The sequence below is a fragment of the Fonsecaea monophora genome, assembly GCF_001642475.1.
Source record: "Fonsecaea monophora strain CBS 269.37 chromosome Unknown Scaff59, whole genome shotgun sequence".
NCBI lineage: Eukaryota > Fungi > Ascomycota > Eurotiomycetes > Chaetothyriales > Herpotrichiellaceae > Fonsecaea > Fonsecaea monophora.
In genome coordinates, this window is record NW_019173990.1 from 105,644 (window position 1) to 132,393 (window position 26,750).

General features: G+C 52.4%; 8 protein-coding genes across 8 annotated transcripts; 4 read left to right on the forward strand and 4 right to left on the reverse strand.

The window, feature by feature from the left end:
* AYO21_07566 (hypothetical protein) lies at positions 1–1,675 on the reverse strand (the record flags this gene model as incomplete). The annotated part of the gene is made up of 3 exons (XM_022657520.1): positions 1–659; positions 730–1,223; positions 1,284–1,675. The coding sequence occupies 3 exons, from the start codon at positions 1,673–1,675 to the stop codon at positions 1–3; spliced, it is 1,545 nt and encodes a 514-aa protein (XP_022510185.1).
* A 2,559-nt stretch (positions 1,676–4,234) lies between these two features.
* AYO21_07567 (hypothetical protein) lies at positions 4,235–4,969 on the forward strand (the record flags this gene model as incomplete). Its single annotated transcript, XM_022657521.1, has 1 exon — positions 4,235–4,969. The coding sequence occupies one exon, from the start codon at positions 4,235–4,237 to the stop codon at positions 4,967–4,969; it is 735 nt and encodes a 244-aa protein (XP_022510186.1).
* Positions 4,970–6,859: 1,890 nt separating this feature from the next.
* Positions 6,860–8,000, reverse strand: AYO21_07568 (hypothetical protein; the record flags this gene model as incomplete). The annotated part of the gene is made up of 3 exons (XM_022657522.1): positions 6,860–7,668; positions 7,824–7,899; positions 7,986–8,000. 3 exons carry the CDS (start codon positions 7,998–8,000, stop codon positions 6,860–6,862), a joined length of 900 nt encoding a protein of 299 aa, XP_022510187.1.
* A 900-nt stretch (positions 8,001–8,900) lies between these two features.
* AYO21_07569 (hypothetical protein) lies at positions 8,901–11,171 on the reverse strand (the record flags this gene model as incomplete). Its single annotated transcript, XM_022657523.1, has 3 exons — positions 8,901–10,376; positions 10,425–10,978; positions 11,060–11,171. 3 exons carry the CDS (start codon positions 11,169–11,171, stop codon positions 8,901–8,903), a joined length of 2,142 nt encoding a protein of 713 aa, XP_022510188.1.
* A 966-nt stretch (positions 11,172–12,137) lies between these two features.
* AYO21_07570 (hypothetical protein) lies at positions 12,138–12,950 on the reverse strand (the record flags this gene model as incomplete). The annotated part of the gene is made up of 2 exons (XM_022657524.1): positions 12,138–12,810; positions 12,904–12,950. 2 exons carry the CDS (start codon positions 12,948–12,950, stop codon positions 12,138–12,140), a joined length of 720 nt encoding a protein of 239 aa, XP_022510189.1.
* A 544-nt stretch (positions 12,951–13,494) lies between these two features.
* On the forward strand, positions 13,495–16,627 carry AYO21_07571 (hypothetical protein; the record flags this gene model as incomplete). Its single annotated transcript, XM_022657525.1, has 2 exons — positions 13,495–16,148; positions 16,198–16,627. The coding sequence occupies 2 exons, from the start codon at positions 13,495–13,497 to the stop codon at positions 16,625–16,627; spliced, it is 3,084 nt and encodes a 1,027-aa protein (XP_022510190.1).
* A 495-nt stretch (positions 16,628–17,122) lies between these two features.
* Positions 17,123–19,288, forward strand: AYO21_07572 (hypothetical protein; the record flags this gene model as incomplete). Its single annotated transcript, XM_022657526.1, has 1 exon — positions 17,123–19,288. The coding sequence occupies one exon, from the start codon at positions 17,123–17,125 to the stop codon at positions 19,286–19,288; it is 2,166 nt and encodes a 721-aa protein (XP_022510191.1).
* Positions 19,289–21,454: 2,166 nt separating this feature from the next.
* On the forward strand, positions 21,455–22,378 carry AYO21_07573 (hypothetical protein; the record flags this gene model as incomplete). The annotated part of the gene is made up of 2 exons (XM_022657527.1): positions 21,455–22,090; positions 22,187–22,378. The coding sequence occupies 2 exons, from the start codon at positions 21,455–21,457 to the stop codon at positions 22,376–22,378; spliced, it is 828 nt and encodes a 275-aa protein (XP_022510192.1).
* Positions 22,379–26,750: the final 4,372 nt, after the last annotated feature.

The following is a 26,750-nucleotide window of genomic DNA, read 5'->3' on the forward strand; positions in this document are numbered from 1 at the left end:
TCAAACCTTCTCGCCTGGAATCACATTTTCGTCCTCGCTAGAGTCTCCGCGGACAGGAATCTGGTGGCTCAAATCCGTGTGGGTGACCTCTGCCATGTCCTCATCGTGCTCCACATTCAGACTCCTCCCTCTCCTCTCAGGCCCAACAAAGGTCAGCAAAATGGTATAGGCGTATACCGCGCCCATAAAGATACAGATGACCTTGCCGTAGTTGTATCTCTTCACGGCTTTTCCCTCCTTGTTGATCAGAGGTTCAAGAGGATATCGTTCACCAATGGTGGACTCAATCGTAGAAGATGCCGACGAAGCTAGGTTGCCTAGTTGGTACGAGGTACCCACAACGAACGTCCGCAAGGAGCCAGGAGAAAGCTCCATCAGGTGAATGGGAATGACGCCCCATGCACCCTGCACGCAGAATTGCTCAAAGAATGCCGCGGCAATCACAGCCTTGGAAGTGACAAAGGTGTAGGGGTACAGTAGTGCTCCGCCGACAATGGAAATAAAAATAATGCTGAATCGACGACCAAAGATCTGCGAACAATATCCGATGGTGGTGCCACCTGTCATGGCGCCCAAATTGGCTACAACCTGTGTAACGGTGACGGCGTCGGCGGAGAATTTGAACTGGTTCGTCAACATGGTTGGGTACAAGTCCTGGGCTAATTGTTTGGTCAGTAACCTTAAGTCGAAGCAGCGTGACTGGTAGAAAGCTTCTAGGACACAACTTACAGCCGTGGCTCATAAAGTTAAATCCCGCCATCAAAAGCACCATGTAGATGAGCAGTAGCCAGTGTTTCTTGAGCGCAACTCGTCCCTCGGAAATGAAAGTACCAGCCAAGCTACCCTGCTGCGCACGAAGAGCCTGGCGAGCGCCGAAAGTATTGGTCTCGGGGAGACAAAGACGGAACAGAATGATCAGCACTGGAGGGCACGCGCCGAACCAGAACAGCGGTCTCCAGCCGTGCGAGGTGGTATTGACCAAAGCACGAGCAAATGCAGTGGCAAGCAGATATCCAAATGCGTAACCTTGCTGCAGCATCCCAGAAATGATGCCACGCGCCTCTTCGGGGCAATCCTCAAGTGCGGTGGCTGCCGCGTTGCCATACAAACCACCCATGGCAATGCCAAAGAGCGCACGCACGGCGAGGAATTGACCGTAGGTTTGAGTGAAGCCGGTGCCAAGCTCAAGGGCGATGAAGAGGATATTGTTGATGATGAAGGGCCTGGCGATTCTATGTCAGCAAAAAAGTTCAATGGACAGACGCATAGAGGGGTTGCCATACCACTTCCGCCCATATCTATCAGCAGCAATACCGAAGATGGTTGATCCCACTGAACGGAACATGAGCACCAACGTGATGCCCCAAGTTATGTCAGTGTTGGACTTGTTGAATGTTTCGGCCAGATCAGACACAGTGAGCGAGACGGTGAAGAAGTCAAAGGCATCCCACGACCAGCCAAAGAAGGCTACAAGAAAGAAAAGCCATTGTTGGGTGTTCAGCATGGCCAGAAGCTTGAAAGGGTTTGGCGCCTTTGCCATAGGAGGCTTGAGGGTACTGAGTCTTGTCGCGGCATATTTGCCTGGAGACATGTGCGCGTTGTCGATCTCGTACTCATCGCTGTAGTGACGGGCAGCGGGTACAGTCTCCTTGGTAGGAGACTCGATGTGAGCCATATTGACTGTCCCAGCTCTTGCCTGGTTGCTGGATCACACTTCTACTGAGTCTTGTGGAGCCTCGCGCACTATAGTGGACAGGCCAGACTTGGGGGAGGAAAGACACAACGCATTGACAGCAGGCGACCAACCTTTTATCTTCCTTTTCCCCCACAAGGACAAATGGGCGGGTGGTCATGAGGCCCCTGCAAGGGATGCTGGTTCGACCTGGTTCCATTTTTCACCTCGCAGCTCGTGGTCGCACGCGAGCAGGGGACGGTGACTGATCGGCACAGACCCGACCTTTGGAGAGATAGGTGGTGTGGTTACACGGCACACGGACTTGAGGATTGCACTTTTGTGGTTGGTGGAATACTGGCGCAGATCCTTGGTGGGGAAAAGACCCAGGATCGCAGGCTCGTCTCAACGGGCACGCTGGCCGTCGAAATTGCGGGGGATCTGGAGGAGCAACGAATGAGACGAGGCTGAGAGACGAGGTCTGCTGCGCTAGAGTGTCAATCACAGATGGGACAGCGTGACATCGGCCGGCCTTCGACCGGCGCAAGTCGGGGATGGATATGAGCATGGGAGGTAGCAAGTAGGACGGACGGATGTCACCAACGTATCTGTTTCGGTGTATGTAATCATGACGCTGCCAATGACAATATGACCACTGTTCTCCATTCCGGCTTCTGGATGGCCTCGACGAGGATAGATCGGGACGCAGACACGAGAGAGGGATGGAAGAGTTCGGATCGTGTTCTTTGCACATTCCATGGGATTACTCTTTTGGGTGTTTGTGAGGGTTCCGAATGATACTCTGTGGCATTTCTGAGTGCAACATCTCTTCTGATGTCTTTTCGTGGAATGTCGGAGGGATCTCATGTGCTTCAGACAAAGTGGTGAGCTGACTTCAGGGTGCAACTTGGCATACGTTGGTGGCGGATTCAACGGGCGACGAGTGTCATAGCCAAGCCGTGTAGCACAGCTGGTCAAGGCCCTTGTTGTTGGGGGCGTTTTGCTTGGGGTTGCTTAGAGTTGCTTGGACAATTAGGCAGGTCTAGGCAGGTCTGGGCATTAGGTGGGGGAACCTCCTCCATAGGTACGGAGTAGGCATAAACTACCACCTATAAGCTTGCCTCACCTCCCCCCTTTGCCCCTACGAGTACCAACCAGGTAAACCCTCCCGCCCCCAGATGCCAGAAAATGCCCCGACAGGCTCCGCATTGAACCATTCCGTCTATCCAGATCCGTCCTCCTCGCTCTCACTTTTACCCGATCATCTCAACCTCTATCTGACCACTTTGTAAACTCGAGCCCACCATTTCGTTCATAGTCCAAACACCGACACATTTCCTGTAAACAGGTGCTCCCTCTCATGATACTCCTCCCCTCGCTTACCGCCGTCGCCACCATCTGCCTTCTGTTGCCCCCGCTATCGCTTCTTCCTCTCGGCAGACAAATCCACTTTCTCCAGCTGATCCAACCCTCGACCTTCGCGGCAACGTCAAACTTGGTTCCGGATCTTTTCTCGCAGGCTGCTCATGCTCTCCAGGCTCTTATGGATTTCCTCAGCCAGCATTCTCGCCAAAAAATGGAGTTTGCTCGGCGTTGAGCCTCGATAGGTGCGCACAGCTGGATGTGAAAAAAGCTCTCGTTTGCCGCATCAGCCACTCATAGGTGAGTACTGCGGTTCCGATATACTCCCTCTCCTCGACATTGTAGGCGCATACCGCCAGTCTAGTCACCAGAAGCTCAGTGTCGGCCTTGACCAAAGTGCCTCCTCGAGTCGACCATCTTGTTCCACTATCCAACAGATGTTGATGAGGTACATCTGGAGACAATCACGATTCTTGTGCGGCCAGCAAACAGCTTTGTCTAAGTCGAGCTTGACGCGGATTCGAAAATGATGGTGTTACTATTTTTGGTGTCGAAGGTTCTGCAGAGCCACTGTCTGAGAAATTGAGAATCTATGGTTCTTCGCATGAACAACAGGATCCTCTCTCCTTGGCGTATAGAGGCTGCCACACAACCAGACAAACAAGCTCTCCTTGTCTTTGATGTGTGCGGAAATCCCCCTGTCCTGACGAACAAACTTCTATACGTCCTTCGGTTTGGGTGGAGTAGAGATAGGCTTTTCTTGTGAGCGTGAGGAACAGGACAGGTGCTGCCACAAGGGCTCGACGTGACAAGACGACACGATGCTGTCGATGGCTGTTCCACAGGTTATTCGCGGATCCATTCTTGGATCCTGCGGAAATGGCTGGCTCACCAACAGAACATCAGCCTTGACATTGGCTTGGGGAGAAGCGTGACTCTGCTGAAGTATTCTGTAAGAGAAATCTTATGGATGGGCGATCTCTCGAAGAAAAAGCAGGGCTCCTCGAGCAAAGGACCGTTATATGGTAAGTCGCTCGCTGTTTCTTCTGTTCTGCGCATTTCTTTCCCTCCAGTCTCTCGTTGATCATATCCCCCCCCGTGCTTTCTTGACCCGATCCTCGACCCGATCCTCAAGTCTCATATGTAAAACGGCAGCAACCGCGCCCGGCACTCAGACACTTCATTTTATTCCAACCAGTCATGGCTTCCTCTTCTTCATCAGCGTCCTCTCCCATCCCACAGATTTGGCGAAGCATCTCCTCATCAGGAAACCTCCGGCGCAAACGAGGTACTGCCTCTTGTACGGTCACAGGCACCAGCACCAGCACCAACACCAACACCAACACCAATACATTGTCAAACGCTGTTGGAGAGGACGCCGCCGCCGCAGCCGCCTTCAATAGAAACAGAAACGGGATCATGGGACCTTCTCCTATCCCGTTGGCCGTCCTGGGTGGCTCCCCCATCAACGGGCGAATATCCCGATTCAGCGAGGACCTCAGGGAAGACGCGGCCGGCCCCAACAGCAGCAGCGGCGGCGGCAGCAGCAGCAGCAGAAGTAGACCCGGGATCACTATCGTCGAGAACCCGGCCCCAAGACCAACTGAGCGACAACCTCCCTCGCGGGCACCGAGCCCATATATCGCCAGGCCGCCGATTGCCATGGGCGGCACGTCGGAGGAGGCAGAAGACGCTGGCAGTTGGAGCACGCCGGACCAGGACCAGGATCAGGAGTGGGAACAGGCACGTTTAGACACCTCCCAGGGCGGGAGCGGGTGGGCAAAGGTGTTTGACGGCCTCCGGCGCGAATGCGAGCGGGCGTTGGCAGGCCTGTTTGACCGGCTTCGACCGGCTCAACGAGCTCGCCGTCGATTTCTTGGTCGCCGCGTGGACCGCTGTGGACTACGGCTGCACCACCAACAACACGACCCCTAGATATGAGGACGCCCGGGAGGAAACGCCTCATGATGATGATGGCGCTGGTGCTGGTGGAGATGGGTACTCCGGAGCCCGCCCGTCACATCGTCACAGGTCATGGGGGCAGCTGGGTTGAAAAAGGCCAAAAAGCGTCTTCGCCTTCGGAGGTCATCCCGCGCGGTGGTCAAGGCGTACACCTGGCCTACATAGGTGTGTCCGGCTGTGTCTGTGCCTTGGAGAGGGTGTCTCTGGGGGTAGTTCCATCGACCCGAATGTGGTCTTGTGTTTGTGAAGCGCGTGGCTGAGCAAGCGAGCCAGCGATCGAGGGTAATCTCTTGTTTTGTGTACATGTACTCGATACTCGGTACATATCTGTACAGTCGTTCCATATGAACTTTCTTTCCCGGCTGGTAGAGCTCATCTTTGTGTGCAGTTGTATATATTTTCGCCGTACTCGCGATTATGCCCCAGCCCTCTTAAGCCAGGAAGAGCCCAACGAGACAGAGGCCAACGATGGCGTTGGGGACTCCGGGGTCACCGCCGGTTCATTTGAGACGCCTGCAGCGGACATGGTCGAGACGGCCGCCACCCGTTCATAATCGCGTTGGGGATTCCGGGGTCACCGCCGGTTCAATTGAGAAGCCTACAGCGAACGTGGTCGAGGCCGGCGGCCTCGAGGGGATCAGGGACACCTTTCGCGGATGTTTCAGCTACTTTCCTTGGTAGTGCACCCTCATGTTTGAGTCAGTGGCTGTGGTAAGGACCAAGGACGGTATACTCGGTACTTCCAAGGGAATAGGGAGTGGCATCGAACGTGGACAAGTACAGGGCATTGGCATACATGGGTAAATGGTGCTGTCTGTTGTACAAAATAAATCTCTCTGAATCTGAATCTTGAGTTCGAGTCTGAGTCTGTCCGTTTAGCCGTTCAGCTGTTCCGAATTTTTTGCGTTTCACTGTCCCAAATTTTCGCAACTCTCGAGGTTCTATCCAGCCAGAGATTATTCATCCCATTCTCCTGTCCTACTCCTCTACCCCCCTTCATGCCCGGCCCGGCCTGACCTGACCTCTGTCGATACTGGTTTTGAACGAATTACCCGGCACGTTTCGGAAAGGCGGGCCAGGGAGAATTCCTCCTTCTTTCTTTCAAGATCTGTCCCATCCATTCTCTCTGTGAGCAGTCAGTGCCCTTTCCTTAACCATTGCTCCATTGCCGATGACCAAAGCCCGTTGAACTCGTTCGTTCGCTCGTGTACAAGTACATAGGTGGGAATGTGTTCTTTAACATCAAACTCCACCTGCATTGTATGTGCACAGTTGTCGAAAGAGACGAAAGAGAGGCTGTAGACTGATCCGCGGGGGTATGGAGCGAGAGCTCTGACGAAGCCGTCCGCGGATCATGTGGATGCCTTGATAGTGCGTTTGGTCTTGCGTTCCCTCTAGACTTTATCTGGTCTGGGTCTCAAGCGTTTCGGTCTGTCCTGGCCTGGTTGTGCTGTGCTGTGCTGTGCCTTGCCCTCCTCGTTCGTCATGTCTTCTCACATGTGTAGGATTACAAGTAGTCCGGTCGCCTCGTTCTCGGCCCCTTCTTCTTGACCCTGCACTCTCCATTGATGTCATTCTTTGGCTCAGAGATATTGCGCGATATCTTTGTTGGAGCAATGCTCCCATTTGCTATGCGTTCAAACTTCAGAGAGTGGCGTGCGCAAAGCTGAAGTGTTCCGCTCCCCCAAAGGAACATTTCCCGATAAAAGAAGGGGTAAAGTCGTCGAGGATTACACCACAACCCCAGCGATCTCGCTCTTTCTTCCCTGCCAGGAATGGGACCCCTCAACCCGGATTGGACTGTCGCATGGAACGAAATCCAAAAGTGAGTCTCCGGGACGAATCGCAGTCGAATGGGTGAATTCATTCTTTGGCGGTCGTAGGTGCGAGCCGGGTCTTTTCCAAAGCCGGCTGAATCAACGCAGCAATCCACTCATACGTGGTGAAGAGGATGCCGCCAGCCAACACGGTCCTCCCCAGCCGCATGGTGCTGCCCCTCCAGAGGCCACGGAAGCCGTAGTCGGCAATGACGCCGTTCCAGGCCTCCAGCACCCCCTCGCCCCGGACGGACTGGGCGCGGGTCTTGAGCGTGTCGAATGGCTGTGTGGCGAAGACGACGATCGTGCCGGCCACGGCGCCGTTGGCAAACGTGGTGGCGGTGGTCTGGGGGATGTTGCGCAGCCGCTCAAAGTCCTTGAGGATGTTGTACGTGCCCAGCCGCACGGCCGTGGTACTGGCCTGCTTCAGCGTCGTCGTGACGTAGCCGCGATACAGGGCCCTGAGGACGCCGTGTTCCTTGATGAGCGTCGCCGTGGCGTGGACGGGGCCACGAAACTTGCGCTCCGAGCGCGCGTCGTCGATCAGCGCCGTCTTGATCCTCTCCGTCGGCGTCACGGCAAAGGTGCTCGCGACGACCCCGGCGCTGATCCCGGCCATCAGGTTCCTCAGCGGTGACAGCGTGCCGGTCTCCGGGTCCTTGAACTGTGCCTTGATAGTGTCGAACGAGATGAACCGGATCGCATCCTTGGCCACCGTCCCCGCCACGAGGGTCGAGCACCCTTTGTACAGCGAGCGCGGGCCCTCCTGCTCAATGACATGTTTGATAACGACGAACGGGTTTCGAGTCGGCGTCTGTTCGTGCAGCTGCACGCGCGTCTTTGCGAATTCGAATGCTGTATGTTTTTGCGCAACGTCAGACCTTTTTCCTCATTGTAACTTGCCCTGGTCCTTCGACCTTTTGAGTCTACCACTCCTCTACATCCCCCAGGGAGCAGAGAAATTGTCCTTTCCCCTTGTTCGAAACCGCAAACGCGAGAGAAAAACTTACGATAAGTGATTGTCGCTTCAACTCCACCCGCCGTACCTCCTGCAATCAATGAAACGAGCGGAGATTTGTTCGACCCCTACATGCCCAGTACAGAACGACAACACTTGACAGTTAGAGAGTGCGCTTCGAAGGGTCCAGAACGAGGAATCCGAGAACACGTACATCGTCGGCCACCATTTTGCTTGGTAACTTTTTTGCTGGTAACAAGAATCTAAATATTCCGCAGAACCAAGAAGGAAATCTCCAAGAGAAAGTCCACAACCGGAAAAGACACTATTATGATGGCAAGGACACCAGACAGTCTATATGTCGCAAGAGGAAAAAAAGAGCGTGCACGTCAGGATACGATGTGATGTATAGATCCTTTCCTTTGCGTCGGAAGATTTTTCCAAGTAATATCAAATAAGTAAAAATGAAAGGGGGGAAATACAAGATCCGGTGTCGGTTGAATCGCCGTGTGTCGCTTGCCAGCCTCGGGTCTTTTCGGCTGAAGTTCGCTCGATGCAGAGACGTGGCGCGTGTTTATCGCGTTTTCACAGCCTTGCGCTCCAAAAGGAAATAAACTCAGCCTCGCCAATTACCAACACAACGACAGGAAGCATACTCGGTCGGTACCTTGTTCTACAAACAATAAATAAATCCATTGTCATGCAAAAAAGAAAAAAAACCAGCTCGGTACACCCTTCCGGGTATCGCATCTCTTGTTGATAACACATTCGACGAATGCCGATCCCCTGAGTCCTCTGTCTTTCCTTTCTTTTCCTGTAAAGGGCAAGCCGGCCCCTCCAGACTGATTTATGTAGTACATGCACCACATTGGGAACGAGAACGCCATGCCCAGAACCCCCATGATCCCTCACAGCTGATAAGCCCAATGCATTCTTCGCCCAGAGGCTCCAGGTTATCCCCCGGCCACGGACATCCACGGTCATGGCATAAGCTGTGGTTTGCACCACCCTCAACCTTCTGGTAAAGGGAGAAAAAAAAACCTGAAAATCATTGGCCCGTATTTGTGCAGAACATATCCCTCGCGTCATACCCAGACATTGCTGCACACCGCTCTTCAGATCCTTTCCTTTAGAGCTCCATCGTCCTTGTGTCAGCTGAATCCGTAGGAAAACTGAGAACACCTTCAGCTCTGTCGCCTTCTGCTTGGAAGCCAAATTTCTGGCCTGAGTTAGTGCTGACCGCTTCTTGCATCATGCGCATCCCCTCTTGAGGATCCTTCAGGCTGGCTTGACGGAACGTGTTCTCCATCTCCTTCATTCTCTTCTTGAACGACAGTCGATCCAGGAAGAGTTGTTGTCTGCCCTTTTCAAGGTCGCGGCGTTCGGCTTGTACAATTTCTTCCATCTCCGCGAATTGTGCCATTTTCAGCTCAAACTTTTGGAGTGTCAGGTTAACGGCTGCCGATACCATTCTCGTGATCTCTCTCTCCTCGTGGGAGGCGAGACCGCTGGCACGTGCAGCTGTTGTGGCCAGTGCTGTGGTGGCGATGTCGTTGATGACTTTCGATGACCCATTGACTTCAGTACCTGGCTGTTCGATCGATGGGGCAGACTCGTCGACTTCCATCTGGTCTTCTGATTTTACTTGCCCCTTATCCGCGTCTCCCGATGTGGTTTGCTCGGTTCCTCCCATGCCCTTTTCGAGTTGTGCCCGCAGTTGCTTCTGCATGACCGCAATAGAACGGTTCGAGGCCGCGGCAACCACGTCAGGGTCCGCCATTTGAGCAAGGAAACTGACTACCGACATCACAGGATTGTCCAGTTCGCTAATGGCGGTCCTTCCTGTCAACGCCTTCAGAGCAGACGAACCGTTCAATGGTCCCTCTTCGAGGTACTGATCCTGAATGTCGAGTTGCAAGAACTTGAGTACACACTCTTCCCTAGTTCGTGTACCAACATGCTTGGAAATCTCGTTCCAGTCATTGTCGAAATTCTCCAGACCTTCCAAGAGCAATAGAGTTTCTGAGTCGGTCCAAGCGGCACTTTTGTCGGGGATATGTGAATACGCTGGTTCTTCCATCTTGACAAAGTCGGACGAGCGATGGTTCGCCGGCATCCGAGACTGGAAATAGCAGTTCGGGCAGAGGTCGTACTTAAGCTCGTTGGAGTTCGTGGCGCCTGAAACGGGATCTGACTTGGCATAGTGAAAGCGACATCGCGTACAATCGATCCCGCACGAAAAGCAGTTGAAGCTTTTGATGGGCTCTCTGGCAGCTGCATCCATGGCCTTGGTTGCAGCGGCACCTGAACTGGAGCCGTTCGCAGTCGCCCCTTCGCCGTTTGTTTGCTTTTCAGGCTCTTCGGACTTTTTGACTTCCTTTCCTTTATCGTCGTAGACATTCCGTCTGAGTTCAAGGTTCAAATCTGCCTTGGTAGCAGGAGTTGCTGAAGCTGCCCGATCAGTTGCAGGGTGTGGCTTTCCCGGGGTGGTGAAAGTATTTTGAGCTGGCTGGAATGGTTGCAAGCCTCGAGGCGTGTCTGCAGTGACTCTGAAATGGCCTGTGAATGGAGGGCCAATATTAGCCGGGCGAGTTTGTGGATCGACCTGCCACAGTCAGTATTTCATCAATCAATGTATTATGGGAGACTTTACCTGGTAGTTAATAAGACCCCATTGCTCTAGGAAAGCATGTACTCGCATGATCGCGCAGACATCTCCGGCCAAATTTCTTCGACACGCAGTTACTGTAAGATACTCAATAGGGTTCAAGCGGTAGGTGTTGATCATGAAATCGCGGTAGTCCTTGTACACAGCAGGTGTTTTGCTGCGGTTTCGGCTGTTGAAGAACTCGGGAAGCGACTTTTTCTCCAAGGCGTGAATCGTGTGCATGTCAAACCATGTGCTATAACTGGGGAGGATGATTTGATGTGTTTGCGCAACGAGGTGAGAATTCGCTGCGGCTTCGAGGCTGGATTTCGCCTGTGCTGCCTGACCGTCTGTGGCTTGTGTCGCGGCTGGAGTATCTTGAGAGTCCTCGGCGCCATCCTTTTCAGCATCAACGTCCTCGACTTTCGCATCTTCTTCCACGCCGCCCATCTCGGCATCCTCCTGCTCGCCGTCAGGATCATCTTGAGCCGGCGGTGCATTGGGGGCATCTAGAGGATTAGCCGACGTGGTACCATTGGAATCGGCTGATGGTTGAGCATCTGCAGAGTCTCGTCAGAATTGTTTCCCAGCCAAACGGTACTTGCAAATGCACAGGGGAAACGGCAGGGTGATGCGCGTACCTGGTGATTGTGTCTCTGCATCTGCGGCAGCGACTTCGACATCATTTGCGCCAAGGTCGACAGCGTCTGAAGACTCATGCTTCAACTCGGCGGGCTGTTGTGAATCGGCCATTGTGGTATCATGAAACTGATGAGATAATTAATCCACCACCTGAGCCCTCCCAGTCCTCCAGGGCTTTGCGCGAACTTCCCGGTATGTGCCAAAAGGTGTACGGAGTCTATCTCAACCACTTCAAGCGCCTGGGACTCTAAGGTGGGCTGAGCACATCACTCCGGGGGGTGCGTTTTGATGTTTTTGGCTGGAAATTGAAACCCTGTCGCGAACTGCGCCGCGAACAACACGACCATCCAAGTTTGCGGCGAACGAACTGCGGTCCACTGCCAAGCTAGTAGATCACGTGTTTAAATGGTAAATAGTTAATCCGGGCCGATTCCTACGATATGTGACTCGTCTTCGCGCAAGATTGAAATAAATTTCACGAGGGAGAAATGCAGAAGCGCATGGCTGCTGGTGTTGTAGTGTTATGAATTTCTCAATCAAGAGATTGGCTGACTTTCTCCAATGCGTCCGGAAGGCGGTGTTGTGAAAATTCCTACACTTCAAGGGCACAAATACGAGAGGCACTTTCAATCATTTCCATCGTTTCTATCATCTCCAATGTCCCTATGATTACAAACAACGCCGAGAGCAAGCTACTTGGCTTGATCAAGATATGGATCTTGAGGACAGCTCGATAGGATCTCCTTCGACAATACCGAACGAAAGGTGTTCCCAATGATATCGATTCCAACAGGCGAGGCGACGAAGGTAACGGACCGGCATCCCCATCAAATTACTCTGCGCTTATCTCAGTCGTGATATTGGACCTCTTACCGATTTATATTAGCCCTCCAATATTCCGCCGAGGTAGTAAAACCACAAATGCCCACTGCCGGAGACATGTGGACATGGGCCCCGTATAGGACACTGAGGTCTGCTTGTTCCAATGGACACGCCATCTACTCCTGTTAGAAGCGCTCCATTACTCCTCGACTAGAAATCTTGACCTCTTTTCGTTTCTTGGGGTGGTACTCCCTCTCAGGAAAGACCCTTAAATTTGACCGTCTTGTGGCAGCTCTCGCCGTCCTCGTGTTCATGATATCGACACCCGTTACCCTCTGTTGGATCGTCAAACAATAGCCCACCACTTCCCTCCTTGATTGCATTGATGACGTCGACGGCAAAGTCAGGGCTGATGGCAAAGCACTCCCTGTAACTGGTTGCATCTTTCTCCGAACTGGGGTCCATGATCTGTCTCGCAGCGATCTTGCTCACGAGTTTGCGGAATGGAGAATCTGGAGGGGTTTTCTCATAGATGGGCTTCATCTCTTCCGGACCGGGGACGAGTCCTGCTTCGTGACATCCTCGCCGGAATTGGTCGATGGCTTGGTTTTTGAGTTCTTGCAGCCCTATCGTGTCGCAGAGGAGATAAAGTTTCTGGCATGTGAATGCATAGTCCCACTTGACGTCTTTGGGCATCCAAGAGACATCATCAATCTTGCCCTGGTACAGCCATTTCACAAGCAGTTCAAATGCGTTGGGGTCCTCGTCTCGGAGCTCGAGTTTGCCGTCATTGATGCGCTTGTGCTCACCGTTGACTATGAAGGACTCGTCAAAGAAGCGCGCATGATGAACCAGAAGATTTTGGTGTAGAGACCAACGGCGGCGCTCAGGCCCGACGAAGACGTCCAGCAATGGGCCGGATAACAACCTTTTTCTCGCACGCATAGGTCAGCGCAATCTTATCACTCAGAGTTAGACCGGTGTCTGATATATCAACGCTTCATCATGGGTTCCCACTTACTCCGCAAACTTCTTCGCGGAGATATCTCCTATGTTCTCTCCAGGCATCTCAGCCTGCGGCGACCGGTAGCGGTATGTCGAATAAATGCGATCAAGTGTATTCGGCGGCTGGGGGGTCGCATTGGTGCGCAAGGCGGGTTTTATAGGTGTCTCTGAGACAAATGGATCGAAGCGACCGGAAACATGCCCCATGCGACATTGTTTTAGTTATTAATACTCGATGGAATGTAGCAAAGGGTATTGTAGATATCACGACTGCGCTGCACTGCTGAAGAACCCGAGATTTGAGAGGCGAAAAAAACCCGACATGTCTGACAATGGAATTTTCCCCTCTTCACTGCCAAGTCCAGCCCCAAACACGCCAAAGTTTCGCTTAGAGGCACATCGTCTAAAGGAATTAGCTTGGTCAGGCAAATAATAATGGATGGTGCGTTGTATGACGAAGGCCCTGACCACTTCCGGAGTTGAGCTGCAGGGTCCCGCCGCCTCCCGTTACGCGTTGCAGTTGGAGAAGCGCGTCGCGCGTGTGTGAACAACCAGAGTTCACACTGTTAACCATTTATTTTGCAACTCGGGTCCAGACCGAAATAAAATGCTCTTATTACCTGACGACTGTGAAACAGAAGATCTGAACAACACAGACAGCACTTCTGGACACACCAAAAGCCTCGACATCATCCCGTCGTCTCCGAACCAGACTGACATCGAAAGCATTTACCTCCGCAACCTCGACGACAAACCCGACTCGAATAGTTCTACTCATGCAACCTTGAACAAATCTGATGGTTTTTTATGCTCTTCAGGATCCGAATATAGCCTCACATCGGACACAATGGTCTTCTCGTCGTCTCCCATACACTATGCGCCCAGTTCCTCCCCTCTCCCTGTTCCGGCGAACAAAAAGAAGCGCCGACTCTTCCAACCTTTTCCCGCTGAACAGCAATCCAAGAGGACTAAGATGGTTGGCGGCTTCATAGCGGAGGACGACGAAGATGAGGAAGAGCACAACGCTGAAAACAGGCCCAAGGATAACGACCTACTGTTGCGGACAGAAACAGCCCCAGTCCTTCCTCCACCAAAAGATCTCACAAGCCTCGGAGGTACAAGTGGCATATCACAAAGCCTACATACTTCGTCTAGTCCAGATCTACCTCCTCTCCTTCGCCCATTACTCAGAAAGCGGCAACACGGAGGTGTAACCCTGCAAACATCTTCTGGCGCTGCATTGAATATTCCCATCAGACAAAAGGCCGAAGCTTTGTCATACGAGAAGACCATTGCGCAACGTTCAGTCACCGCTGAAGGCCGTGCCAAAAAGGCATATTATGGCATTGAAATCCACAAGCTTATGGATGATGCTAAGACACTCCAACAGCTTGATGAGTTTGAGAAGCAGAGGAAGAAGCAACAGCCAGCCACGACTTCGCTCACAAATGCGAAATCAGCAGGCTCAAACGCAATGTTACATCAGATGTGGACGGAGAAATACCGCGCAAAGAAATTCACCGAGCTTGTGGGTGATGAGAGAACCCATCGACAGGTCCTTCGATGGCTCAAAGGGTGGGATGAAGTGGTCTTCCCGGGAAGTGCAAAATTAAAATCAATGAGAGCCTTTGACGACAATGAGCCAAGCCAGCAACACCGAAAGATCCTGCTTCTGACTGGCCCACCTGGTCTCGGGAAGACCACACTGGCTCATGTCTGCGCCAGGCAAGCAGGATATGAGGTGCTCGAAATCAACGCCAGTGACGACAGAAGCCGCGACGTGGTCAAAGGCAGAATCAAGGATGCCCTTGGAACGGAGACGGTCCGTGGGATCAAAGAACAGGGCAAAGCTAGAAAAGCCGGACGCCCTGTCTGCGTCGTTGTCGATGAAGTCGATGGCGTCACTACCGGTTCTAGTGCAAGCGGTGGTGAGGGCGGATTTGTCAAAGCATTGATCGACCTTGTACAACTCGATCAGAGAAACTCCATGGGCAAGGGAAACCAGGAAGCTCCAAAGGGTAGAAAGAAGGGCGACAAATTCAGAATGCTCCGACCGTTGATCCTGGTATGCAACGACGTCTATGCACCTTCGCTTCGACCATTGCGGACGAGCTCCATCGCTGAAATCGTCCATGTTCGGAAAGCACCATTGGACAAGGTCATCGCTCGAGTCAAGTCTGTCTTCGAGAGGGAATGCATTGCTTGTGATAATGATGCCGTTCGTCGGCTTTGCGAAAATGCTTGGGGTCTGGCAATGCGAAAGCAGAGAGGGCCAGGCTCTCGGGGATCCGGAGAAGGCGATATCAGGAGCGTGCTTGTACAAGCCGAATGGATCGCACACAAATTGCGCGCCAACGAAAACAAACCCCGCCTCACAAGGCAGTGGCTCGAACCTCAGCTTGAAGAAGCTCGAACGGGACAGAAAGGCCTTGGACGAGGCGGTGTCCGAGAGGTTGTTGAGCGGATATTTCTAGAAGGAGCCGGCTTGCCCAACCTTCCAGCTACTCTAACTGCAGACGACGCGAGACTAGTTGCAGATTCGAAAAGTAATCCCGTTGGAGTCGCGAATCTTCGCAAGCGAGCAGCAATCACCGCCCTCCGGGAGATGATTGACACCTGTGGGGAGCATGACCGGGTCGTTACTGAATGCTTTGCCACGTATCCAACCCAGGTATTCCAGGACGATGTCCAACTGTCCAAACCGAACGCCAGTTACGAGTGGCTTCACTTTCACGATTGCTTGTCGAGTCGAGTATTCTCAGGACAGGAATGGGAATTGACGCCCTACCTCAACACCAGTGCCTGTGGGTTTCACCATCTCTTCGCCACTGTCGACAAAGGTACAGTGGCCTGGAATGAAGAAATGCTAGAGGAAGAGGTCAAGGATATCCACCCCTTCAGTGGCCTGAAAGCAGACTTTGCCGCTTATGAGGCGGAAAAGCAGAATCGTACCTTGCTCACTGAGCTACAGTCGAATTTCTCAGGGTCCTTGTTGAGATTGTTCAGCTCCGTGGACGATATTGCGACAGAGCTGATACCGAATGTGGGTAAGATGTTCGCGCCAGATGTGAAGCCTGTCGTGATCGGAGGTTCTGGGAGCTCCGCCAGTGTCGCCAGCGTGCGGAAGGAGTCTGAGAAAAACTGTATCCGCAACGCAGTTCGAACCATGTTGGCTCTGGATGTTTCATTCGAAAAAGTCCGCGTGGAAATTGAGGGCGGCGGTGCTCACTCGAACGGCGGCTATGCATATCGGATGGAACCGTAAGTTGTCTTCCCATCGAATCAGTCTCTTGCTAACACAAAATTACAGACCTCTCGATACGCTACTAAGCTATCACATGGATAAGTCATGTTCGGTCACCGCACCAGTCCGATATGCAGTTAGACAAGTGCTTGATCAAGAACTCAGGAAAGAGAGACTATTGCAAAACTCAGTTGCCCGACACGCTCGCTCGACCATATCTGGCCTTAACGGGATCACTGATGAAGAAGCCGACAAGGAAAATGAAAGCCCAGCAGACAAGGCGAGGGGAGCGTCGTCGAAGGACCTTGGAATCAAGCGCGACTTCTTTGGTCGGATCATCAACGAGAGCCGGCCTACATCAGCCGGTAAAGGCGTAAAGGAACAGCCAGTAAAGCTAGGGACTAATGAAAGTCGAGTGTGGGTTTCATTTCACGAGGGCTTCTCAAACGCCGTTCGGAAACCGATCACACTGAGGGACTTGCTGGACGGATTTTGAGCCCGAAAATGAGCACGACTGGCAGAATAAGAAAGCAACCAAGCCTTGGAAAGGGTGTTCGCGACCGTTGCGGTTGTGAATGCCATGAGATACGAGCGACGGGATGTTGTTGTTGTAGTCCAATGTATGGAGCTATGGGTATCGATACTTGGTAGTATCCATGCTATATTGATATTCCGTCTGCACAAAATCCAATACGTCATGTTCTTGTAAGGAGATGTGTAGGGATCAATTATTAGCACATGCATGAATTGACCGAGGCTTGTTGCGCCCCCCTCCAATGAACAGATTCGACAGCAAACACCGGACGCTTCCCGCCTCGCCGCACTCTGCATTATTACATGGAGCATGTGAACAGAGCTGGATCGTAATAACAACTCCAGGCGTCTGTCTCAATCTTGGTCATGACGATGTGGTTATAGAGCCCTTTTGGTTCTCTTTACCACCTTTGCTTCCTTCTTCTATCCCGCGCCAGACTCGCCCTCCGCCGGCACAATGGCGGTTCAGTCCAAGCTGCTTCCCCCAGGCCGGAGTGTCAAGCAAATCATCTCTCAGTTGACGTCGCTCTACCTCAAAAATCGCACAAATATCTCTCGAACCGTGTACATCACCCTAGTCGTCGCACTGATCCATCGAGTCCACAATGCCATCTCAGAGCAAAAGGCCGCAGCGAGGAGGCAGGTCGAGATTCAGCGAGAGCGGACTCGCCACTCCCAGCTGTCAACAGAAGGCGGAGATGCGAAGAACGAAAGACAACAGGAGGAACATAGAAAGAAAAGAGTCGAAATCAACAGAGAGTTCTTCCGCAATCTCCTGCGGCTCCTGAAGATCGTGATCCCCGGCTGGAGAAGCAAAGAGCTGAGACTGATCGTCTCGCACAGCGTCTTTCTCGTCATCCGCACCCTGCTGTCCCTCTACGTGGCCGAACTTGATGGCAAAGTCGTATCGGCACTGGTCCGGGGCAAAGGGCGAGAGTTCGTGTTGGGTCTTGTGTGGTGGATGCTCGTGGCCGTGCCCGCAACCTTTACGAACTCGATGCTTCAGTACCATCAGACGCGCCTCGCTTTGGCCTATAGGACAAGGCTCACACAATACATCCACGAAAAGTATCTTAACAACATGACCTTCTACACGCTGTCGGCACTCGACGATCGAATAAAGAACGCTGACCAACTCATAACCGTCGACGTGTCTCGCTTCTCCAATTCCCTCGCTGAGCTCTACTCAAACCTCGCAAAACCCATCCTCGACATGGTCATCTACAATTACTCCCTCTCAAAGTCCGTTGGTGGAGAAGGCCTCTTCGCTATGGCCCTACTTGTACAGATATCCGCCAACGTCATGCGCGCATTGACACCCCCATTCGGAAAATACGTCGCCGATGAGGCGCGGCTTGAGGGGGAGTTCCGGTTCCAACATACGAGATTGATCGACTACAGCGAAGAGATTGCATTATATGCAGGCCATGAGGCTGAAAAAGACGGGCTGGACAAGGGCTATTTCACATTGATCAAACATGTCAATCGAATTCTGAGGAGACGGTTCTATCACGGCTTCATGGAAGACTTTGTCATCAAATACTTCTGGGGTGCTCTCGGCCTGCTTCTTTGCTCATTGCCCGTCTTCTTCAAGATTCCAGGGCAGAACCTCACTCCGGGAGAATCGAGAGGCGACCACACGGAATCTTTTGTCACGAACCGGCGCATGTTGCTGAGCAGTTCTGACGCTTTCGGCCGCATCATGTTCTCTTACAAGGAAATAACAGAACTCGCAGGCTATACATCTCGTGTTGCTGGGCTGCTGGATGTCATGGACGAAGTCTCGGCAGGCCGATTCGAGAAGAAACTGGTCAGCTCAGCTTCGACGGAAGAAAACGCCGCGGTGCTCAGGGGGCGAGGGACAATTGAAGAGAGCGAAAATATCGAATTCACCGACGTCCCCATCGTGAGTCCCAACGGCGATGTTCTGGTGAAGAAGTTGACCTTTGCGATCAAACCGGGGGATCACCTGTTAATCGTTGGTCCCAACGGTTGTGGCAAGTCCTCCCTTTTCAGGATCCTTGGTGGGCTTTGGCCCGTCTATGGCGGGTCTGTCAAGAAACCCAGATTCGAGGATATATTTTACATTCCTCAACGTCCGTACCTGAGTCGAGGCACACTGAGAGATCAAATCATTTACCCGGACACCCTGCGGGAATTCCGGGCCAAAAATGGCTCGGAGGAGCAGCTGAGGCAGATTCTCGCGATCTTGGAGATCGAGGCCATCATCAATCGACCTAATGGATGGGACGCCGTGGAAGAATGGCGAGACGTCTTCTCTGGGGGGTTGCAACAGCGGATTGCCATGGCTCGCCTCTTCTACCACAAGCCCAAATACGCCATCTTGGACGAATGCACTAGCTCGGTAACTTTGGAGATGGAAAGGAAGATGTACGAGACAGCCAAAGGGCTCGGCACGACACTAATGACAGTGAGTCATCGACGAAGTTTGTGGAAGTACCACAGCATGATCTTGCAATTTGACGGACAGGGCGGGTACGTGTTTTGTCCGCTGGACGCGGAGAGGAGGATCAAGCTGGAAGACGAAAAGGAGGAGCTGGAGATGTTGCTCCGGGGAGTGGACGCGTGGGAGGCACGGCTCAAGGAGCTGGAGGAGGTTTGAGGTTACGTTGTTGAACAAGCACCAAACTTTGGACTGCTCACGGATTACTGTTATCCTATTGAGCCTGCAAGCCAGGGTTTAACTCGACCTTAGATCCGGATGCACGCGTCCTGGACTTTCTATTATACTCTCAGCAGAGCAACTCGGGCTGCCAGAGCACATCGCTGGTGGTATCCTTGTCTCAACCAGCATGGAGACCTCAAGTCAGAGTCGAAACTACAACCCATCAGGTGCGAGAGTTGAACTCCCTATGCGAGAATTACGTGGATGTGCGGATTGTCTTGAAGACCCAAACGGGGACATGGCTCTTCGTTAGATAAACGCGTTCGATGAGGACGGATTGGAGCGGTGAGGATGGCACTCCAGATCAGTCGACGAAGTTCCGGCAACATTCTGCGACAGGGGCTGGTTTCTGAGCAGTGTGGATGTCTTTCAGGACTTGGTGGACAGCATGGTGGAATAGATACACACGGGAAGAGCTTTCATAGGCGAATTGACGCACCAGGGCCTTGAGGTACAGACTCGACGACATGCGAGGCAAGGAGCAGGGGAACACAGTCCCTTTACGCAGTTATCTATCTGTATACTAGGTTCTCATATTTCAGCCCGAGTGATGATGCATCAGGGAGTGACGACGATCGAGGAACTCTCACCTATCTATATATCCACATAGAAAGGGGTTCTTGATCGGTGATGCAAGGGCGAATACAGATAGACCATCTTCTGCACCTCCACCAGGCATGATACAACGACGTACACTACATACGTACATACACACATACTGGACGTTTATAGAACCGATCTCCCGCGGATGTGTGGATGCATTGTCGGACAAGAGAAAGAGAGAGGGAGTGCTATAGAGTCCTTCCTTTTCTTTTTATAGGGAGCCATCGAATCCTACCTGGCAAGCTTGGTCACCCTGCTCCATTTCGCCATCCCTTAATCCCTTTCCATCGGTGGTCAACATCCCGCTGTGCTCTTACACGTCATGTTTTGTATATACTCCAAGTCCCCAGGTCCTAGGGTTCCAGGTCAGCATTCCACGACGCTCTTCCATATTATGAATTATATATACCTGATACTTTGTCCCTGTGCAGTATCTATGCAGGTAGTAAAATCCTCATCGAGACGCACTGTGCATGCGCGCGCGCACTGCTTATACTCGAAATGTAATCTCACCAACTCCACAGAACCCACAAAAACTTCCTGTTTCTCCTCCCGTTTTCCCCACAATATTCCTTTCTTCCCTCCGGATGACAAGGACAGGTATAGACACAGGTACAAGGTGCAGGTACATGTCAAGTCCAAGGATAATATGGAAGGAGAAGGGACGGAGAAAAGTCATCCAATGTGGGAGCGGGACGATTCCTTCGCTTCCTCCAATCTTACCTAATTTACTTGTAACTCGCTCGTACTTGGAACTCGTAAGCGAAGAATTCGTGCGTGTTTTTCCGTCGAGCCGTGTTCCAGATTCGAGGCTTGAGAGGCACCGGACGCGGAGAATGGACGTGTACATGTAATCACTTAACCACATCGAGCCATCTTACGAGGTACACTCCCATTTGCAAATATTTAGATGGTTATACTACCTTACCCCAGTACGAGACACTCGATTACTTGTAAGGGGCGCTTTTATGGATGCTTTATTGCCGTTGTTAGCGGGTAAGGGGAGTCCTCGCTCAAGATGGTGGACTACTTACACACATATCGGATACACTGTATACCGAGTACATACTGGTGCCATTCGATAGTCGGGGAGGCCAAGTACAAGATTCTTCCCTTGTACTTCCTCCTTGCTTCTACAGCTTCTTTGAATGTTCGTGGGTATGGACATCAGCATCAGCCACCTTACCGGATATGCCGCACTTGTGCCACCGCTGCTGCTTGCTGCTCCCGCCGTCCTGTCGTTGTTCACGACTACCACTCGCTTTGTCAGAGATGAGGATGAGGCTGAGGCTGACATCTCCAGACCCACGAGACCCACGGATAGATGGCCTAGGTCATTGTGCGTATCGCGCGTATCCTCCTTGCTTGCTGGACTTGCCGGATCAAATCAAACCAGCTCCACTCGTGGTTCTTACGAGCGGTTGTATATAAATAAGATCGACACGCACCCTCCGGTAATCACTGTGCTCAAGCACCACGCCGCTCAAGACCAAACAAAAGATGGCGTCGTGGTCGTGGTCGTGGTTCCAGCTCCCACCAGAAATCCGCAACAGGGTATACGAGTTCGCGTACGGGACACTCGTCTTTAAACCGCTCCAGCGCCCCGACTCGACGACGCAGATGCGGATGCAGATGAACGAGTCGACTCCCTCTCCGGCATTCTCGTCCTTGGCGGTGTGCAGACAATGGAACACAGAGGTGACGCCCTACCTCCTCCCGAGAGCCACATTCGACTTTACAGGACACCCGGGAGATCCTCCTCCGCCACAGATGGTCTCTCCCAAGACGTACGAGGCCATGCGCCACGTCGTCATCCTAGAGAGCCACTGCTTCAACTCGGACTGGCTGGACCAAGTCTTTGCGAAGATGGTACAGGTGCAGACCATGACGATTCGGAAGATGGGCAGGACGAGGCCTGGAAATAACAACGACAGCGTCTTTGACGGACCGGGACTGACGCAGGAGTTTCTCGACAAGGTCAAGCTCGACCCCATCAAGACGTTGTTGACGGGCTATCGTTTCGACCATCTCTATATCAAGGAGATGTTGAAGGCTGGAAGATGTGAGAGGAGAATCTTGCTGGAGGGGAGCTTGTGGCTGCGGCTGGCCGCTAACGCTGACAGTACCATTCACTCGGTAAGGGGACCGGACCTATATCATTTCTTTCCTATTTCTTCCTTTTGCTGTCCAAATCCCGCTTGCTTTGCTGAACTAACTGGTGTGTCGCGATAGAACTATACCATTGATCTGGAGTCATGGAAAGTGCGGATCGAGGGAGTCCTCGAAGGGGCCGTCACAATATCCGATATCCAGGCACAGGAACCTGCTCCGCCGGTCGGCCCAGTCTACTTCGAGGACGAAGAGGGAATGTTCGAGTACCTCTTCAGACAACATTGGGCATCCTCACGCCACAGCAAATCCTAGGTCAGCAGTACTCGTATTACGCATACAAACCTACCTGGTGGTCATCCGATGATGCAGATCCGACAGAATTGGTATTGGTCTTACCTCTCTCCCATCGTTCACTGTCAAATACCCAGTCCCAGAGAAGGGATGTGCATGTGATGACAGGCGTGCAATGTTTGTTGAGCAGATGTCTAACAGAACCATGGGGACAGCGTGAGATATGGTACCAAATAGAGGGAAAACAAGTCAAGCCGGCATGGCATTACTGCTGTTTACCACTCCCCTCGGCTCCCGGTTGCATAACCTTCAGCAGTGAAAGCTGCCGTGAACACGGCTGGAATATTCATGTGACGATTTGGATATTCTTACCTCTTCGGTGTACGCTCTTACAGTCGGCGTAGGGCGAAACATCAAATATGAGGTCAAACGGGGACACTTCTGACGCCGTTGAAGGCCTCATCGCCCTGCGAATGGGGCTCCTAATAGGAGGAGCGCATTGGACCAAGCAGTCAAAATAGGAGTGCGAAACCGTTCTTGGAGTCCGTGGGCTCAACCAAAACATTTGTCACCGCAAAGTGTAAGTGGGCTGCTTAGCTCTGGACCATCTGCCCAGAAAACCTGCATATGGTTTGAACATGTGAGAAGGCAAATTCACAAAGCCTATACCATAAACACACGTGTTCTGCCAGTTGCCGCGGAAGACTGCACAACAAAGGGGTGAGGATCTCCCAAAGTTTACAATCCAGGTGCGCATCGAATCGTCCGATGCCCCCTCACAACAGTGCGTGTATTCCATGTGGTTCGGACGACTCGTTGAAAACGTCTGCGCTACGATGATCTGCCCATTCTCTCGGTCAGAAAAAGGCTGTCTCCAGATTCTCATGGAAAGCGGAAATGTTTAAACCTTTAGTAACGGCCGAACGAATAGGTTGGCTGTCAAAAGAAATGCAGAACTGGGCTCTGCTAGGAGCGGAAGAGTATGCGTTTATCGGCGGAAATCGACTGGTTAGGCAATGTTGGCTCGAATGTCCCTTGGAAATAGATCCTCCCTCGAACAGCAGTCGACAGAGTCCAGACTACATCTCAACATTCGTCCAAACCGTTGAGGTGTTTGAAACATGCACGGGTCGAGCTCTGATCCTCAAATCTGGTGGCAAGAGTACGCAAGACTGGCTGGATATTCCAAAGCGTTCAGGGGCACGGTGGGCATGCCACACTCGGCTGGTAATGACTACCTGATTGAGCCGTATGCTTTGCGCAACAATATTCAGTTGAGTTGCGCATGGCCTTGATTTTCTGTTAGCAACCACGCGAGTTGTAAAGGAGGGTGACAACCTTTTAAAGCAATATGTAGATCGCGATGATCAATGGGTCTTTATTGCTCGACTTTTGAGACAGATGTTCTTGTCCGCGGCGGCATGATTGTAGAGTTCCCTATATACTTTTTCCATACTTTTCGGGTAACTGTGCTGTGCCGTCCTCACCCATGCTGGGACTAGGACTTGTTATACTTTGTTCCAGAACTGTCGCTTCTCCCCTTTCGGCATTGGAGTGGGCAAGGCGTCAAAGTCACAGCACCAGATACGGGCAGACTGATTCGTTGCGGTCCAGATTGGGTATCTTGGAGCCTCTGTGGAAAGCACCCATCCCATCGCTCTTGGACTAGTTGTGCTCGGCATCCAGCCGAGATCATTCTTGATTCAGGAGACGGCCCGCTAAGTCACCTGGGAGCAGATGAAGGCTGGTTTCGTGGGGTTCGCAAGAAGCAATTCTGGATCGAAATCCACTTCCGCGGGGAAGAGAGGGAACAGTGGCCAAAATGTGTTCGGAGGGCTTGAAAAATTCGTACGAGCGAGTATCGAAGGCATTGGGAGGACGAGGAAGCACCACATCCCCTGGCAGGGGCGAGAAAACCCCTTTGGAGAACAACCCCCCTGGAATACGCATAGATCGGAGATGATGGTCGGGTGGCTCTGTGTAACTCGTAGGCTCTCGAATCCGTTCCTCATCCTCGGTAAGGACTGGGGTATCAATCTCTGATTGATTTATGGAGACGATGGATATTATCTGAGTGAGATGGCGATAGTGATAGTGACTTCTGCTGGTGCTGCTGCTGATGATGATGATGATGACGACCACCAAGGTGCTGATCTCAAAGAACGGTCCCTGCCGTTCCCGTCGGGAAGGATGAATTTGCTGGCTGATCAAAGTGCTTGCAGGCTACAGTGGATGAGTAGCGGGCACCCGCTTAGGCGGTCAGTCTGGGACTGCAATAGTCGTTGATCAAAAATGGGCAGCCCTAAGGCCAGTGTACCGAGTAGTGGGTTGCCTATTCCCACCCCCGGAATTTGCCTTTGGAACCTTCCCTGTTCCTCGAACAAGATCAGCGTAAAGGCCGTCGGCCTCTGCAAGGTACGCAACTGTGTGTTCCACTTTGGGCGATCACACTCATTTATTACACAATCTAGTCACCACAGTCATATCGTCAGCTTACGAAACATGGTGCCAAACGTCGTTCTTTGTGTTTCAGCCTTTGATGACCAGACATGCCAGATGCCTAGATGCGATGCGAGCCTCTTTGAGCAAAAATACACGAACCTCCGACAAACGGTGTCAGGTTAGAGGCGACATGTGGCAGACTTTCAGCGCAGACAAGAGATGGAAATCTAGATCCAGCCGAAGATGGAAGGTTCGCTGGTTCAGGAGGACAATTGTGTAACTCAAAGTCAGCCAGCCATTCGATAAGTCAACAGGCAGTGAAAGCCACCAGGCTTGTGGCCGCTCAGCAGTGCCCACCCTCGACACACCACAACCTCCGCTTATCAAAGTTCGACAGGGCATCTGAGCGGAAGAGCGGAGACCTGCTCGTCACCTTCTCCAGCCTAAGAGAATTGCTGCATCACCTTCTCAGAGCATGAGAAAGAGACGTTGTCCACTGACTCCAGAAACCTGCGCACACTCGCATCGAGAGTGTCACGCCCAGGGGTTGCTCCAAGCCTCTCGCATCGTGGTCTCCGAGAGCGACCCTCTGCACCTCGGATCGCCCGATCATACCTCGTATTCGAGCACTGAATGACGCGAAGAACAATGACCAAGCCCCGCGGTTCATCCAATTTTGTACGCACCTTACCTGCTTGGGTAGACTTAGCCCAAGTGTGCCTGATCAGCTTCGACTTGGCCTCTTGGGGTCTCATGATCACGCCAAATTGTCAAAAGTGGGCTGAAATTTGGGACCGTCTACACGCGCAGCCGAAGACTAATTGCCGACCACCTGGTTGGGATGTCCCCAGCGAGCCAGGTACGTAGGTGATTGCCAGACAAGGCATGAGCCCTTGTCGTACAACTTCGGGAAACTACTTGACAAGCCATCAAATTTGGACTGGAACACCCCTGTGATCTCTGTGATTGCAAGACTCAGCGATGCAATTGCAAAAGGGACACCCGGCAACACGTGGTACCCTGGCCTGGCTAGCGAAGTGGCCTGGACGTTCTTGGGTCTCGTTCTCGTGTCGAAACCCATATTTGAAAGTTGCCCTTGCAACCGTACCTGGCGCCAAACCCAATGCGAGATGCAAGGGGCTCGGAACTCTCTGCTTGCATCACGACATTCAGCTGAGCCAGTCAGCCAACCAACAAAGTTCCAAACTTCCCGGCCCACGTCGCTGGAGGTAAGGCTTGTCCTTTTGCAACCATCCATTACGGCAAGGAGAAATGGGCCCTTCAACCTTCTCAACTTAGCTGGGTGGTGCCACCTTGACCAGACACAGCCTGCAATGGCGTTCTCTAGGACCTTGGTTGCAGAGTTTGTTGGCGTGGTTCGAGATCCCTTGGCCGCTTACATTGGCTCTTACCGCGATGTAGCCGTGCATTTCCAGAATGAGTAGTCTCAAAGATCCTAGTGTCCGGTTGCTGCATTGACATGGGGTTTCTGGCTAGTAAAGTCATCGACATGGGTCCGGGACGGTGCGGGATACATAAAGAGACTGGGCGTCCTAGCCGCACCATATCTTCCTCTCACAAGAAACTGACTGCCCTTTAGCATTAAGTGCTACAACATTGGCTGGACAGGACAAGACATCGACAGACAACGTCGAGTCCAAGGCAGGCAACACTCCATCCCGACGATATGCAGACTGTTCCCATTATAAGGGAGCCTACTCCCCGAGCAAACTCTTCGCCGACTCGCTCTCGGTCAAAGTCGCCCACACAGAAAAGATATTCCCATCTTCTCTACTTGTCAGAGGCAGAGCGACAGCTCTATGTCTCTAAGATGGAAAAGTCCTCAGCTTCATCTCTTCGCTCTTCCAACTCTGTCCGGTCAAATCGCACCGCCTCGTCTTCGGCAGGGTCACAAACCTCGGTATCGACAGGTGATATACCAAAGCTGAGC